Consider the following 13,120-nt stretch of genomic DNA (forward strand, 5'->3'; position numbering starts at 1 on the left):
ACAGAGAGAAGAGCAGGAGAGGAAGACCAGCACGAGAGGAAGGCCCCAGAGAGAAAGGCATTCCTGGTTGCCCGGAGGCAGCTGAGAGAAGGTTTCCTGGCAATGGTGGCCCAGTCCCAGCTTATAGGCTCACTCACCAGCTGTCGGCACACTTTGCCCATCAGGTGGATGTGACGTGCACCAGAGACATCCGCCAGCAGCTGCCCAGCCTCCATGTCCCCTGTGAGATCTTGCAGGCCCACAAAGGGGGCACATGATGTGAAGGCAATGGAACAGGCCTGGTGGAAGAGACGGGGAGGGTCACACTCTGTCCAGCCCCACCTGGCATAGACTGGGGAAGGAGGGGTGGGGAGGACTTGGTAATTCTAGCTGATTGGGTGCAGAATTACAATTTCATAGAACTGTAAAGTTGGAAGAGACCCCCAAAGGCCATCTAGCCCCAACATCCCACAATGCAGGAATCGCAGCTAAATAACCACTGCCGAATGGCTCTTAAACGTCTGGAAGTCCTCCCTAATGTTTAGTTGGAACAGGGTCATAAATGTAATTTAAAACAACATAAACCACAATAGCAGCTCGTCTGTCATTTCTCAGAGGCAGTGACACTTCTGAATACCAGTTTCTGGAAATGGCAGAAGGGGAGAATTGCTTGCATCTGGCCAGCCACTATGAGAACAGGATGCTGGACAAGATGGGGCATTGGTCTGACCCAGCAGGGATCTACTGATGTAGTTATGTTGACCCCTGGTCTCTTGACAGCTGACTGGCTTCATGGTGCACAGGTAGAGTGTCTGGGAGCAGGAGACTCAAGGAGAGGGGTGTGGGTATGATGCCGTACCTTGGCCACAGTAGGGCTGGGTTCCCTGAAGTGCAGCAGGAGGGCAGTCAAAGACCTCCCCACCTCTTTGGCAAAGGACTTGGCCTCCTCCGGCTGAGTTGCTCTGGCCAGCTGGCCCAAGAGCTCAAAGGCTGCTTCGCGGAGGGAATCATCCACCTACAGCAGGAAGGGATAGGAGTGGGGAATGAGAAGATCTGATGAAAGAGGGAAAGGTCACCACTTGCTAGGACCCAGCGGGACACAGGGAAGCACCCATACTCTCCAAGTGTCCCAATTTTCCAGGGACAGTCTCAGAATTACCAGTCGCTGGGAAGCACTCGGCAAGGAAAACGGACCCTCCCCTTCCTGGGTTTCCAGAAGGTCAGAAACAGGAGTCTGGGCTAGGAGAGCCTTTGCTTTGACTTTGATCAGGAAGAAAGGGTCAACTCACGTGCCAGAGGTGCCCACGGGCCTGGCCGGCTATGGCCTGGAGAGCACGAACTCTGTGCCGTCTCCCGATACATCCCCACAGCTTGCCCAGGGCACACAGGCTCTCACAGGCCACTTCGGGCCTGGCGTCGTTGGCTGCAGCCTGGAGCAGAGTCACCAGCAAAGACTCCTGGTGCTTCTTCGCCTACGGAGAAAATCCCACAGCCCTCAGTGGCTGGGATTCCCCTACGCCTACAGAGTCTCCCCCGCCCAGGAAACCAGCCTGGATTGGATAGAGGGGCCTGATCTAGTGGCTGGCAGCAAACTGTTTGCCAGGGGGCTTCAGGACAATATGCAGAGCTCCCACCCCACCCAGCTGCACTTCTCACTTCTTTTCCTTTCCCCCTCTCCATTGCCTCCTCTTTCCTTCAGTCACACCGGTCACACCCACAGCAGTGTGGTGTAGCGGTTAGAGTGTTGGACTAGGACCTGAGAGAGACCAGGGTTCATTTTCCACCCACCCTAAAAACTCCTTGCAAGACATCAGTTGCTTCCTGAGCTATGATAAGCTGATTTGAGCTGCTGCGCAGCTAAAGTTTTGGATTTCTCTCTCTCTCTCTCTCTCTCTCTCTCTCTCTCTCTCTCTCTCTCTCACACACACACACACACACACACACACACACACAGCCCTGCTCTTCATCACCTGCCAAGGTCCCGTTTGGAACCCCTTGAACTACCTCATGGGGGGCTTCTGTTGCCACGTTCCCCAGGCCTCGGAGCGCCAGGGCTCGCAGGGTGGTGCTGCCATCCTGGGACCTGGCCAGCATCTCTTGCAGAAGGAGGTTGAGCATCTCTGGCGTGTGAAGCAAAGAGTGGCCTGGGATCTGAGCCAAGCAAAGGAACCATCAGTAAACTCCTGCACTAATCTTCCCAACACCCACAACATGAAAACGTGGAAAGTCCTTAGGGAGATGCTTATACAATAGCAGTAAATACAATACCTCCATGCAGAAGACCAGGCTGAGGTCTCTGTAGGCTGTTCTGGAGGAACTGAGATGGGGCAGGAGGTGACGCAGGAGGTCATCGATGAGGGGATTCTGTGAGCACGCCATGGACCTGAGGGGCAGGGGGAGAAAAGGAACGATCAGAACATAGAAGAGCCTGCTGGATCAGGACAATGGCCCAGTGGCGTAACGTGGGTTGCCAGCTCCTGGGGCCGTGTGGAGCACTGTAGGGAAGGCAGGAAATGGACAGAGTATGCATGAATATTCAACTGTCTAATGGTGTCCGTGTCACCCAGGAGATCACAGTGATAAGAAGAGTTGTTCCGTTGTCTAGAGAGGTCACTTCCTGGTTTGCATGGAGAAGCCATTTTCAACAAAGCCCAGCGGCATAAATGACATGTCATGTGATTGATTATGCAGGGCGGGGCTTACCTGCCCCCCCCCCCAATATTGTAATCAAGTTGATACCGATAGTTAACGGAACAGGACACTTCAAACAATGGCAAAAAGATATATTTAAGTTTGTCTGGCAGGGAAAGAAACCTAGGGTTAAATATAAATTGTTAACAGAGGCAAACAAAAGAGGTAGATTTGCCCTAGAAGACTTAAAATTATATTATGAAGCGTCCTGTATCTGTTGGCTTAAAGAATGGATGAGTTTAAAGAACCCAGATATCTTAGATCTGGAAGGTTATGATAACAGATTTGGGTGGCATGCATATTTGTGGCATGGAAAAACGAAGGAACATAAGGGTTTCATTATTCATATTGTTAGAAAATCATTATATTCTATATGGAAAAAGTATAGGAATCTATTAGAAAATAAGACCCTGTGGTGGATATCACCACTAGAAGCATCCTCAGTGAAAAAAATTAAATATGGAAAAAGAATGGATAACATATAGAGAGTTGTTGGTGGAGGAGGGAAATCAGTTGAAATTGAAGAAATATGAGAATATAAGACATTTACTTTCTGATTGGCTCCAATACCACCAACTAACTGATATTTTTAAAATGGATAAAGGAGTGGGATTTAGGAATGAATTATCAAGATTACATAAAGATCTGTTGGAAAATAATGCAAAGGTTCTGTCAAAAGTATACAAAATGTTGCTGGAATGGGAGACAAAAGACAGAAGTAAAATCAGTAATGATACATTGGGCAAAAGATGTGGGTCATAATATACAGTTTGATTCATGGGAATAGTTATAGAAAGTGGATTTACTATTTACCGCTTGCTGTTCGTTAAAAGAGAACTATATGAAAATGATGTACCAATGGTACCTAACTCCTACAAGACTTGTAAAAATGTATTAAAAATGTCAAATTTATGCTGGAAATGTAAAGAGAATGAGGTGGACCTATAAGTCAGTAAAAGCCTTCTGGGAAATGATTTACAATGAGCTATTTTTTTTTAAAGTTTGTTAAAAAACCTATTAGGCATAATAGGAGAAGAGATTCTGAAGGAGAAAAAGATCCTATTTATGTATTCGACAACAGCAGCAAGAATGTTATATGCCCAGGGTATTTGATAAAGAAGTATTGAAAAAGGAGACTTAATAGATTGGATAAAAGTACCGTATTTTTCGCTCTATAACACGCACCAGATCATAACACGCACGTAGTTTTTAGAGGAGGAAAACAAGAAAAAATATATTCTAAACGAAACAGTGGATGTATGATTTTTGTGGTTCATGCTGTGGCCACAGACATGTGATCTAACAGTGAGTTTGGAGTAGCCCAATGCAAAATCCTGAGGATCCATGTGGATCCATGCTTTGTAACCACGTTTTTGTACCACTGCGGCCCCAGGCAACAGTGGGTGCGTGATTTTTTTGGTGCAGGCTATAGCCATGGACATGCTATGTGATCTGATGGTGAATTTGGGGTGACTCAATGCAAAATCCTGAGGATCCATGTGGATCCGTGCTTTGTAACCATGTTTTAAGTGGAGAGGGAAGGAAAAGCACTCAAGGGACAAGGAGCATGCGTGGAGTGGGTAGAGAAGGATGCTGCTAATAATGCAAAAGAGGGGTTTAAGGGGAGAAGAAGCACGCGTGGGGTGGGTGGAGAAGGATGCTGCTAATAATGAAGAAGAGGGGTATAAGGGGAGAAGGCTCCTCTCCTCTCCCGCTTTGCTCCCTTAAAGCAAGCAGGCTCTCTGTCCCTCTCTCCTCCCCACTCAGTGGCTCTTCTCCCGCTTTGCTGTTTCAAAGCGAGCCACGGAGGAGGGAAGGAAGGGGAACCATGGATGCTCTGCTCACGACTGCAGCAGATCCCCCCCGCCACCCGTAGGCATTCGCTCCATAACACGCACAGACATTTCCCCTTACTTTCTAGGAGGAAAAAAGTGAGTGTTATGGTGCAAAAAATACGGTATTTAGTCGCAGAAAAGAGAAGAGCTAAATATTGGAAACCGGGGAGAGGAGTGGGGGAAGTCTGGGGGTCGGAAGAACCCCTGTAAAGATATGTAATTTGTTATGGATGAATGCAAATAATATTGTATGCTAAAAAATTTCTAAAATAAAATATATATTTTATTCAAGTTGCACCCCTGACCCCGTAGTCAGCCAGAGGCCTACTGGAACCCACAGGTAGGACCTGAGCACAAGAATCACCTGGCTAAGAGGGCGACACCCTTCAGGTAACTGCCTGGCTGCATCAGGAAGCTCCAGGTGTCTCCTGAGACATCCATCTCCCCAGCCGATTCCGGGAGAGCTCTGCTGAGGACAGCCTGCAGCACCAGCACAGCCTGCCTGGGAGACAAAACCAAAGACTCCTTTCCCCAGTCAGTTCGGAGCCAGGCAGAGCCCCTGTCCCCCCCTTATTTGTTTATTTAATTTCATAAAATTTACATGCCACTTGATTGTTAAAAAGAAAAAAAAAAGAAACCTCAAAGCGTTTTGCAAAAAAGATAAAACAACAAAATTATCATTAAGAAGAAATCACAAGAACTATTTAAGGCTTTTGAAAAGTTAGGTAAAGGTAAAGGTACCCCTGCCCGTACGGGCCAGTCTTGACAGACTGTAGGGTTGTGCGCTCATCTCACTCTAGAGGCCGGGAGCCAGTGCTGTCTGCAGACACTTCCGGGTCACGTGGCCAGCGTGACAAGCTGCATCTGGCGAGCCAGCGCAGCACACGGAAGTGCCGTTTACCTTCCCGCTAGTAAGCGGTCCCTATTTATCTACTTGCACCCGGGGGTGCTTTCGAACTGCTAGGTTGGCAGGCACTGGGACCGAGCGACGGGAGCGCACCCCGCCGCGGGGATTCGAACCGCCGACCATGCGATCGGCAAGTCCTAGGCGCTGAGGTTTTACCCACAGCGCCACCCGCGTCCCGTTTTGAAAAGTTAAAACGGACTAAAAAGAGAATAAAACTCGCATTGACTTTCTGAACGTCTAGTTAGGCTTGTCTGAACAAGAGTGGTTTGAAAAGATTACACTGAAGAAGGCACCTGCCTGGTGTCAAGAGGCAGGAAGTTCCAAAGTGTAAGTGCTGCCACACTAAAAGACGGAGTTCTTACAAACACAGAAGAGGGGCTATGTGGCACCCGTTGCAGTGCCAGTTCCACAGACTGAAGCGTTTGATTGGGCAGAAGTGGGGTAAGGCGATGTTGCAGGTAAACTGCTCCCAAGTGGTTAAGGGCTTTCTATGCTTCTAGGAACACCTTCAACTTGGCTCAGCGGCAGACTGGCAACCAGTGCAGCTCTTTGAGCAGAGGTGTTGCATTTCAGCAAGGCTCTGTTCCTGTCAGCAATCGCGCTGCAGCATTCTTAACTTACAGCAGCTTCTGGGGGAAATACACAGGAAGTCCCACAAAGAGTGCACTTGTGGGGAAGGGCAGCGGAAAGAGACGCCACCTGGGACTGACGGAAGATGGGCATTACCTGCGGGGCTCCAGCGGCACCATTCTGCTGCATGCCATCCTTTTCAGAGAAGAAGGGTCGGGCGTCTCTGATTTCAGGTCCGTGCTGCTGAGTTGGCACAAGAGAGCGTGGCACAGCTTTGAGAGCAGCGGGAGCTGGCTGGTGCAGTCCTCCAGAGCCAGGACTCCCTCCCGGAGGGACACAAGAGCCTGGGACAGGGTTATTTATTTATTTATTTATTTAAGTAATGCGAAAACTTTTTAAATAAAACTTTCTTTTTTTATTTCTGATTTCACACAATTTCTTTCTTTCTTTTTTCCTTCTTTTTTGAGTTTTATTTATTTATTAACGTTCTTATGTTACATCGGTAAACATTATCATATTACATCACAAGGCTTATTATAATATAATTTTCAGCATGTATACAAAGTTTATATACAAAGTTTATATACCAAGTTTATATACCTAAAGAAAAGAAACATGGACAAAAAACTATTCCAACACTTTGGACTTCCTGTCTATCCTGTTATATATTCCTTTTCCACAAATGAATGTACTCTTATTATTGTATATTTCTTTACATTTTATCTAGTACATTCCTATATCAATATGTACCCTTGGTATCATTTCTCAACTCAATCTCTCTCCAACGTCAATGGGTGGATTGATGACTGACGCAATTTCATGCCATGACCCGGAGCCCAACCCCCGAGCCCACAGAGAGTTGCCTGTATTCAATACAGGCCCATTAGAATTTCCATTTTAAAGGATATTTGCAAAACCATACTGAAAAATCAGAACTCCTATTAGAATAAACAAGTTCCATTTTAAATACTGGAATACTAAATAAGATGGATAACAATGTGTAATAGAAAAAGAAGCATGAAATTAGGTTAAAGGTGTGTGAAAGAAAGCAATAAAAGTGGAAAGAAATTGCAATTGAGTAGATTGGAAGTCTAACACAAAGGTGGGGTGAGGAGTGGTGGATGGTGATGGGAAAAGGAATTATCTGTGGGATTGAGTGTAGGTATGTTTGAACATTTTTAAGGATTGTATGAAATGTATGATTGTATGTTCGCAATATGTGTGTATTAATGCTGAATTATTTTAACAATAAAAACTTTTTTAAATTTAAAAAACAAAAGAATTTCCATTTCAATGCACATTCAACAATTATGCTTAGCAGAGCCCTCACCATGACGTAGCTGGGGGTGCCCCTTCCTTCCCCTCTCACCACGTTGAGCAGATGCCTCAGGACAGGTTCGCTGTTATCCTTGTACGTTGCTACAGCCACCAAGAGCTCCATCCTTGCCCTGGGGAATGGCACAGATGGTCAGCAGACTCGGAGAAAGAGCGCCGCTCTGCAGGAACGGCGCCAAGGGTTGGGTTTCCAGTACAGATGCCCACAAAATACTGTGTAGAGGTGCCCCCTGTTGTGAGTACCATCCCTGGACTAGATTTGGGGTACTTTGTCCCATCCGTATATTTGAGGGCTTTGTTTGAAAGAAACTCGGAGCGTTGTAATTAGCCTCAGATAGTTTTAGGTAACCTCAAGGAGTTTTGGATGGCTTCAGCGGGATTTCAAAGGTGCTTTAGAAGAGCCTCAAAGGAAGGGAGGATGTTTAAAGTGCCGTCCAGTGACTCCCGGAATCCTTATCTGGCTGAGATATGAGCTTGTTTTCCGGGAGTGTGTCTTTCCCCCTTATTATTTTTAAAAGCTGTGGCGCTGTGGGTCAAACCACAGAGCCTAGGACTTGCCGATCAGAAGGTCGGCGGTTTGAATCCCTGCGACGGGGTGAGCTCCCGTTGCTCGGTCCCTGCTCCTGCCAACCTAGCAATTCGAAAGCACGTCAAAGTGCAAGTAGATAAATAGGTACTGCTCTGGCGGGAAGGTAAATGGCGTTTCCGTGCGCTGCTCTGGTTCGCCAGAAGCAGCTTAGTCATGCTGGCCAATAAAGCGAGATGAGTGCCGCAACCCCAGAGTCGGCCACGACTGGACCTAATGGTCAGGGGTCCCCTTACCTTTACCTTTACTCACTCTGCTGAGGCTCACAGGAGACTTGCTTCAGGCGCCATCTTCTAACCAGAAGTCCATTGCCCCCTGTTGTTTTAGGAGGAGGGCTTTTCTTGGGTGGGGATGGCATGGGGGGCTTGGGTTCCAGTTCAAAGAGCAGAGCAAACTCCCGACGACTGCTTCTGAGCCCTGGGAGTCTTGCACTCACCTGTCTGGGAGGAGGGCCTGCTGAAGGAGGGTGGCACAGACCGCCCTGCAGTGGCGCTCCGTCAGCACACAGACGGCCTGGGCCAGGCAATGGCGCTGAGTTGCATCCTCTGATTGCTGCACATAGGAGCAAATGGCAGCCACTAGGTCGGGGATCTAGAAAGGACAAGGTTGCGGGGGGAGAATCTCTGTAACCCTCATATATTTCGGGTGCCATTTCTAAGAGCATAAGAGAAGCCTTCCTATGTCCAGCATCATAATAAATGTTGGTTCAGGTGGGAGCAGGAATAGATATATAGAAAGGAGGATTCCCTGGATGCCAAATCCAGGATTGCGGCAAGTACTCTTTGGTGAGAGAACCCCAGAAGAGATCTAAAACAGGCATAGGCAAAGTCCGGCCCTCCAGATGTTTGGGACTACAAATCCCATCACCCCTGAGCACTGGTCCTGTTAGCTAAGGATGATGGGAATTGTAGTCCCAAACATCTAGCGGGCCGGACTTTGCCTCTGCCTGATCTAAAATCACAAAACATGCAGCAAAGCAAAGCATGGAAATATAGGCTGTTAGATCTTTAAAAATACGTATTTCCAAGTGAGTTCCAAAATAGTCCCCTCTTCCCCCAGCATAGGAAAATGTCACACATTTAGTAAGTTAAAAATGGTTTATTTACAAACTCTCCAAAGGTCAGGTTCATGTGCTTTCCCATACATCAGTCAGGCAGGTTGCACAGGCAGTAAAACTTTGTTTACTTCCAAAGCGGTGGAAGTTCCTAAATTATGGGTATAGGAGCTCAAAAATGGCTGCTGAGAGCCATGTAGTTTGAGCTGGAGCAACCAGCTCAAAACCTCTTCGCAGGCTGGGCTTCTCAGGTAGACTGAAGGTGCAACAATAGGCTAGCTTACCGATTTCCTCCCAATGTAAAGTAAATGGACACAGATAAGCCTGGCAGGACAGCTTATTCTATGACATTAACCCCTCCATGTGTTAATTAGACTTTGGTATGTTGGTTATATGAGGCTGATTATCTCACAAGAACATCAGAAGGGTCTGCTAGACCCAGCATCCTTTTCTCACTGGGCTTCTGGGAAGCCCAGAAGCTGGAACTAATCACAAGAGCCCCCTCCTAAAGTGGGGTCTCATTCACCTCTTTGGTAATCCAGCTCTCAAACTGGCCTCAATAGCTGTCATAGGGAGAAAAATGATAATGAAGTGATACAGACGCCCCTGGAAAGTGGTGGATTCTCCTTCACTGGAACTTTTGAAACAGAGGTTGGATGGCCATCTGTCAGGATTCTTTCACTGTGATTCCTACATTGCAAGGTGTTGGACTAGATGACCCTTGGGGTCCCTTCCAACTCTACAATTGTAGGATTCTAGGAAGTGCAGGACCAAATACAGGCTTTATTTTATACATTTATTTTATACATTTTCGTGCAACAAAATCTGAAAGCCCTTTAGGTCTAACCCAGCGTTTCCCAAACTTTTTTGGTTGATTCTATAAACTCAGTACCCCAGCACCCTACTATCCTACCCTACGGAAATCATTTTGCACCACCCACTGTGGAAGATAATAACACAATTAAATCCAAAACGGTATTAATTGCACATTTATTCAAAATCCATTTCAAGCTGTTTTGTTGAATTAATTCAACAAAACTGATGAACGACCCAGCGATAGCCTGATAGCTGTTTACACCTCTAGCAGCCCCCTGCCACCCACTTGCCTCTTAGCGCCTCCCTAGGTAATCCCACTGCCCCCCCCAGGGGGCGCTATCTCCCACTTTGGGAACCGCTGGTCAAGTCCCTCCCTCACCCGGCCCTTACCTTGTCCTTCAAGGCTGCCCTCTGCTCCTTCACGACCACCTCAAACCACAGGAGGACGGCCTGGTCGCAGGTGGGGCTCACGACTCTCAGCTGCTCCAGCAAGGTGCGAAGGAAGGCCAGGATCTCTTGCGGGGGCAGAGCGCGGCTGACAACCTGAGCCGGGGCAGGAAAGTAGTGGGGATAAAGTGATTAGACGTGCCCCACCTTTGGTTGCCATCTCCACACCCTCTCCCATCCTTGGGCAGGTGCTGTGACCTAACTTAGGGTCATGGAGGTTCTGGGGTATTTTGGAGGGTGGGAGGCAGGGATAGGTGTATGACAGGGTTGAAATAGTTTTGTTACTATATTTACCAAGCAGGGTGCCTGCAAGTGGATCTCTTGGGATCCTACATGGAGGTGAGAGCAAGGTTAAAAAAAGGATCTCTCCACCCCCCAACTCCCAAAAGCCCCCTGCCAGAGTCTTGCCTGCCTACCTGCCCTTCTCTGGGTTTCACTGGGATGGTTGCCTGGCAGAAGATGAAGCCAGAGCATGGGGAGAGATGGATCAATCTGCCCATTGCCCTTCTCTCTGTTTCTCATTCCCCCCCCTAATCTTAAATGGACTTCTCCAAGTTTGCAGCAATTTGCGATTTTCCTTTTTCATCCTCAGGGATATCCAGTGTGCTGTAGTGGTTAGAGTGTCAGACTAGGACCTGGAAGACTAGGGTTCAAATCCCCCATTTGGCCACAAAGTTCACATCGGGGGGGGGGGGGGCAGTCCCTGCCTCTCAGCCTAACCTTCCTCACAGGGTTATTGTGGGGATTAAATGAGGAGGGGGCGAAACATGGATGCCACTTTGAGCTCCTTGGAGAAAAAGGTGGGATATACAGTGGTACCTCAGGTTAAGTACTTAATTCGTTCCAGAGGTCCGTACTTAACCTGAAACTGTTCTTAACCTGAAGCACCACTTTAGCTAATGGGGCCGCGCCGCCGGAGCACAATTTCTGTTCTCATCCTGAAGCAAAGTTCTTAACCCAAGGTAATATTTCTGGGTTAGTGGAGTCTGTAAACTGAAGCGTCTGTAACCTGAAGCGTATGTAACCCGAGGTACCACTGTACATGCAATAAAGAAAAATCTGCCAGCTTGTTAGTGCAGATATTTCCCTTTTTGGTATGCACATTTTGCCTGATACTCGGAGCTTGCAGGAAGGTAAAGAGACCTCCCCTAGGCCTTGTGGTTAAGGGTTAGGGCTTGGATTTGGGACTCCTGCTCCCAGTCCCAGCTCCCAGTGCTTATCACACCAGGATGCTGGTGGGTCGACCCAGCTCTTCAAAAGGATTGCCACCTATCTGGCTTTCCCCATTGATTTAAGGACACCACAACGGGTAGACATGGGAAAGGCGGGTGCTTTTCTCATTACTGAACCTCTTTGCTGCACCTGTTGCACCTTGCCTAAAAGGTGGCAACCCTTAGCTGTCACAGGCATCACCCAGGGCCAAGGCACATGTCCCTTGCCACATGATCTACCGCCCCAGGAGGATGAATCCTGCCTAGGGGTGCTATTCTCCGGGTCGAAACCTTCTCCCAAGCACCTGCCTCCTGAGGTCCCCTCCCTACAATACCTTCGCCAGCTGGAGAGAGGCCGTGCGCACCTCCCGGGGGCTGCTCTCACTCCGGAGTTTGCGCTGGATGCAGTGGAGCTGCCAGGCCACCAAGCGGCCCCTTGGCCTTTGGGTGCCTGCAGGAGATACCCAAGAAGGGAGATTTTGACTCAACATCAGAAAGAACTCTCTGATGACAAGAGCCGCTTGACCATGGGATGGACGCCCTCGGAAGCTGACGGACTCTCCTTCCTTGGAGGTTTTGAAGCAGAGGTTGGGTGGTCCTCTGTCAGGGGATTCTTGAGCTGTGATTCCCGCCTTGCAGGAAGTTGATGACCCTTGGAGAACCCCTTCCAACACTATAATTCTATGCCTCCTGTACCATCCGGCATCCTGTTCTCACAGTGATCAACTAGGTTCCCTAATGGGAAGCCCGCAAATGGGATCTGGGCACAACAGCATCCTCGCTCAGTCGTGAAGCTCACTTGGGTGTGACCTTGGGGGCCAGTCACCAACTCTTAGCCTAGTCTACCTCACAGGGTTGTTGTGAGGGTGAAATGGGGAGGAGGAGAACCATGTACGCCACCTTGAGATCTTTGGAAGATAAAGGTGGTATCTTAATTAATTGATCGATTAAATAAATAAAGTGAATTAGCAGCCCAATATTGCCGGCACCAACTGGCAGCAGCTCTCCAGATGAGGATGGAGATGGGAGTTCCTCCCAAGTAAGGAAGACCTACATTGCGAAAGGGGCTAGACAAGCTCACCTTGGGTGCTTAGCAAGACCCTGATGCAGTCGACGGCACCCTGCCGGATGCTGCCCAGCACGTCACAGGTGAAAGGCCCCAGCGCCCCAGCCAGGCGGCTGAATTGCTCCGGGGGGATCCGTGGCTGTGCAAAAAGAAAGGAAGCTGCCATATACCAATTCAGGCCATTTGTCTGCATTGTCCACACTGACTGGCACCTAAGACTCTGCCCCCAGGAATAAAGCAAGATTCTGGTCCTCAATATTCTGAATTAACTAGGAACCCAGGTCAGGCTTTTAAGAAGAAGCAACTTTTGCACTGGTAATTTTTTTAGGAACACAGGAAGCTGCCTTATGATGAGTCAAACCATTGACTGATCTTGCTCAATGCTGTCTCCACTGACTGGCAGCAGTGTCTGCCCAGAGTTTCAGGCTGGGGATGTTTCCTGCCTTACCTGGAGACGCCAGGGATTGAACCTGGGACCTTGTGCATGCAAGGCAAATCTTCCACCACTCAGCTATGGCCCTTCCCCAAAATAAGATTCTAGTCCTCATGGTTTGGAATCAAGGACTGTTAAGTAGGAGCATCAGAAGCTGCCTTATATCAAGTGAGACCATTGATCCATCTGA

At 48.3% G+C, this 13,120-nt stretch overlaps 1 protein-coding gene across 6 annotated transcripts in view; it reads right to left on the reverse strand.

Moving 5' to 3' along the window:
• The window catches only part of MROH2A (maestro heat like repeat family member 2A), a 43,041-nt gene that overhangs the window by 3,918 nt on the left and 26,003 nt on the right, over positions 1 to 13,120 (reverse strand). For 4 of the 6 annotated variants that reach the window (XM_083479143.1, XM_083479145.1, XM_083479142.1 and 1 more), the window contains 12 exons: positions 12,513 to 12,636; positions 11,767 to 11,882; positions 10,164 to 10,316; positions 8,340 to 8,494; positions 7,313 to 7,430; positions 6,139 to 6,326; positions 4,870 to 5,007; positions 2,248 to 2,362; positions 1,984 to 2,130; positions 1,269 to 1,451; positions 839 to 994; positions 138 to 278 (listed from right to left, as the gene is read on the reverse strand). In XM_083479143.1, the coding sequence (XP_083335269.1) occupies positions 138 to 278; positions 839 to 994; positions 1,269 to 1,451; positions 1,984 to 2,130; positions 2,248 to 2,362; positions 4,870 to 5,007; positions 6,139 to 6,326; positions 7,313 to 7,430; positions 8,340 to 8,494; positions 10,164 to 10,316; positions 11,767 to 11,882; positions 12,513 to 12,636 (1,734 nt within the window). The remainder of the gene's footprint in view (positions 1 to 137; positions 279 to 838; positions 995 to 1,268; positions 1,452 to 1,983; positions 2,131 to 2,247; positions 2,363 to 4,869; positions 5,008 to 6,138; positions 6,327 to 7,312; positions 7,431 to 8,339; positions 8,495 to 10,163; positions 10,317 to 11,766; positions 11,883 to 12,512; positions 12,637 to 13,120) is intronic. The other 2 variants (XM_083479147.1, XM_083479146.1) reach the window with 1 other exon arrangement.

Source organism: Podarcis liolepis (assembly GCF_965112155.1).
Source record: "Podarcis liolepis genome assembly, chromosome: 16".
Taxonomy (NCBI): domain Eukaryota; kingdom Metazoa; phylum Chordata; class Lepidosauria; order Squamata; family Lacertidae; genus Podarcis; species Podarcis liolepis.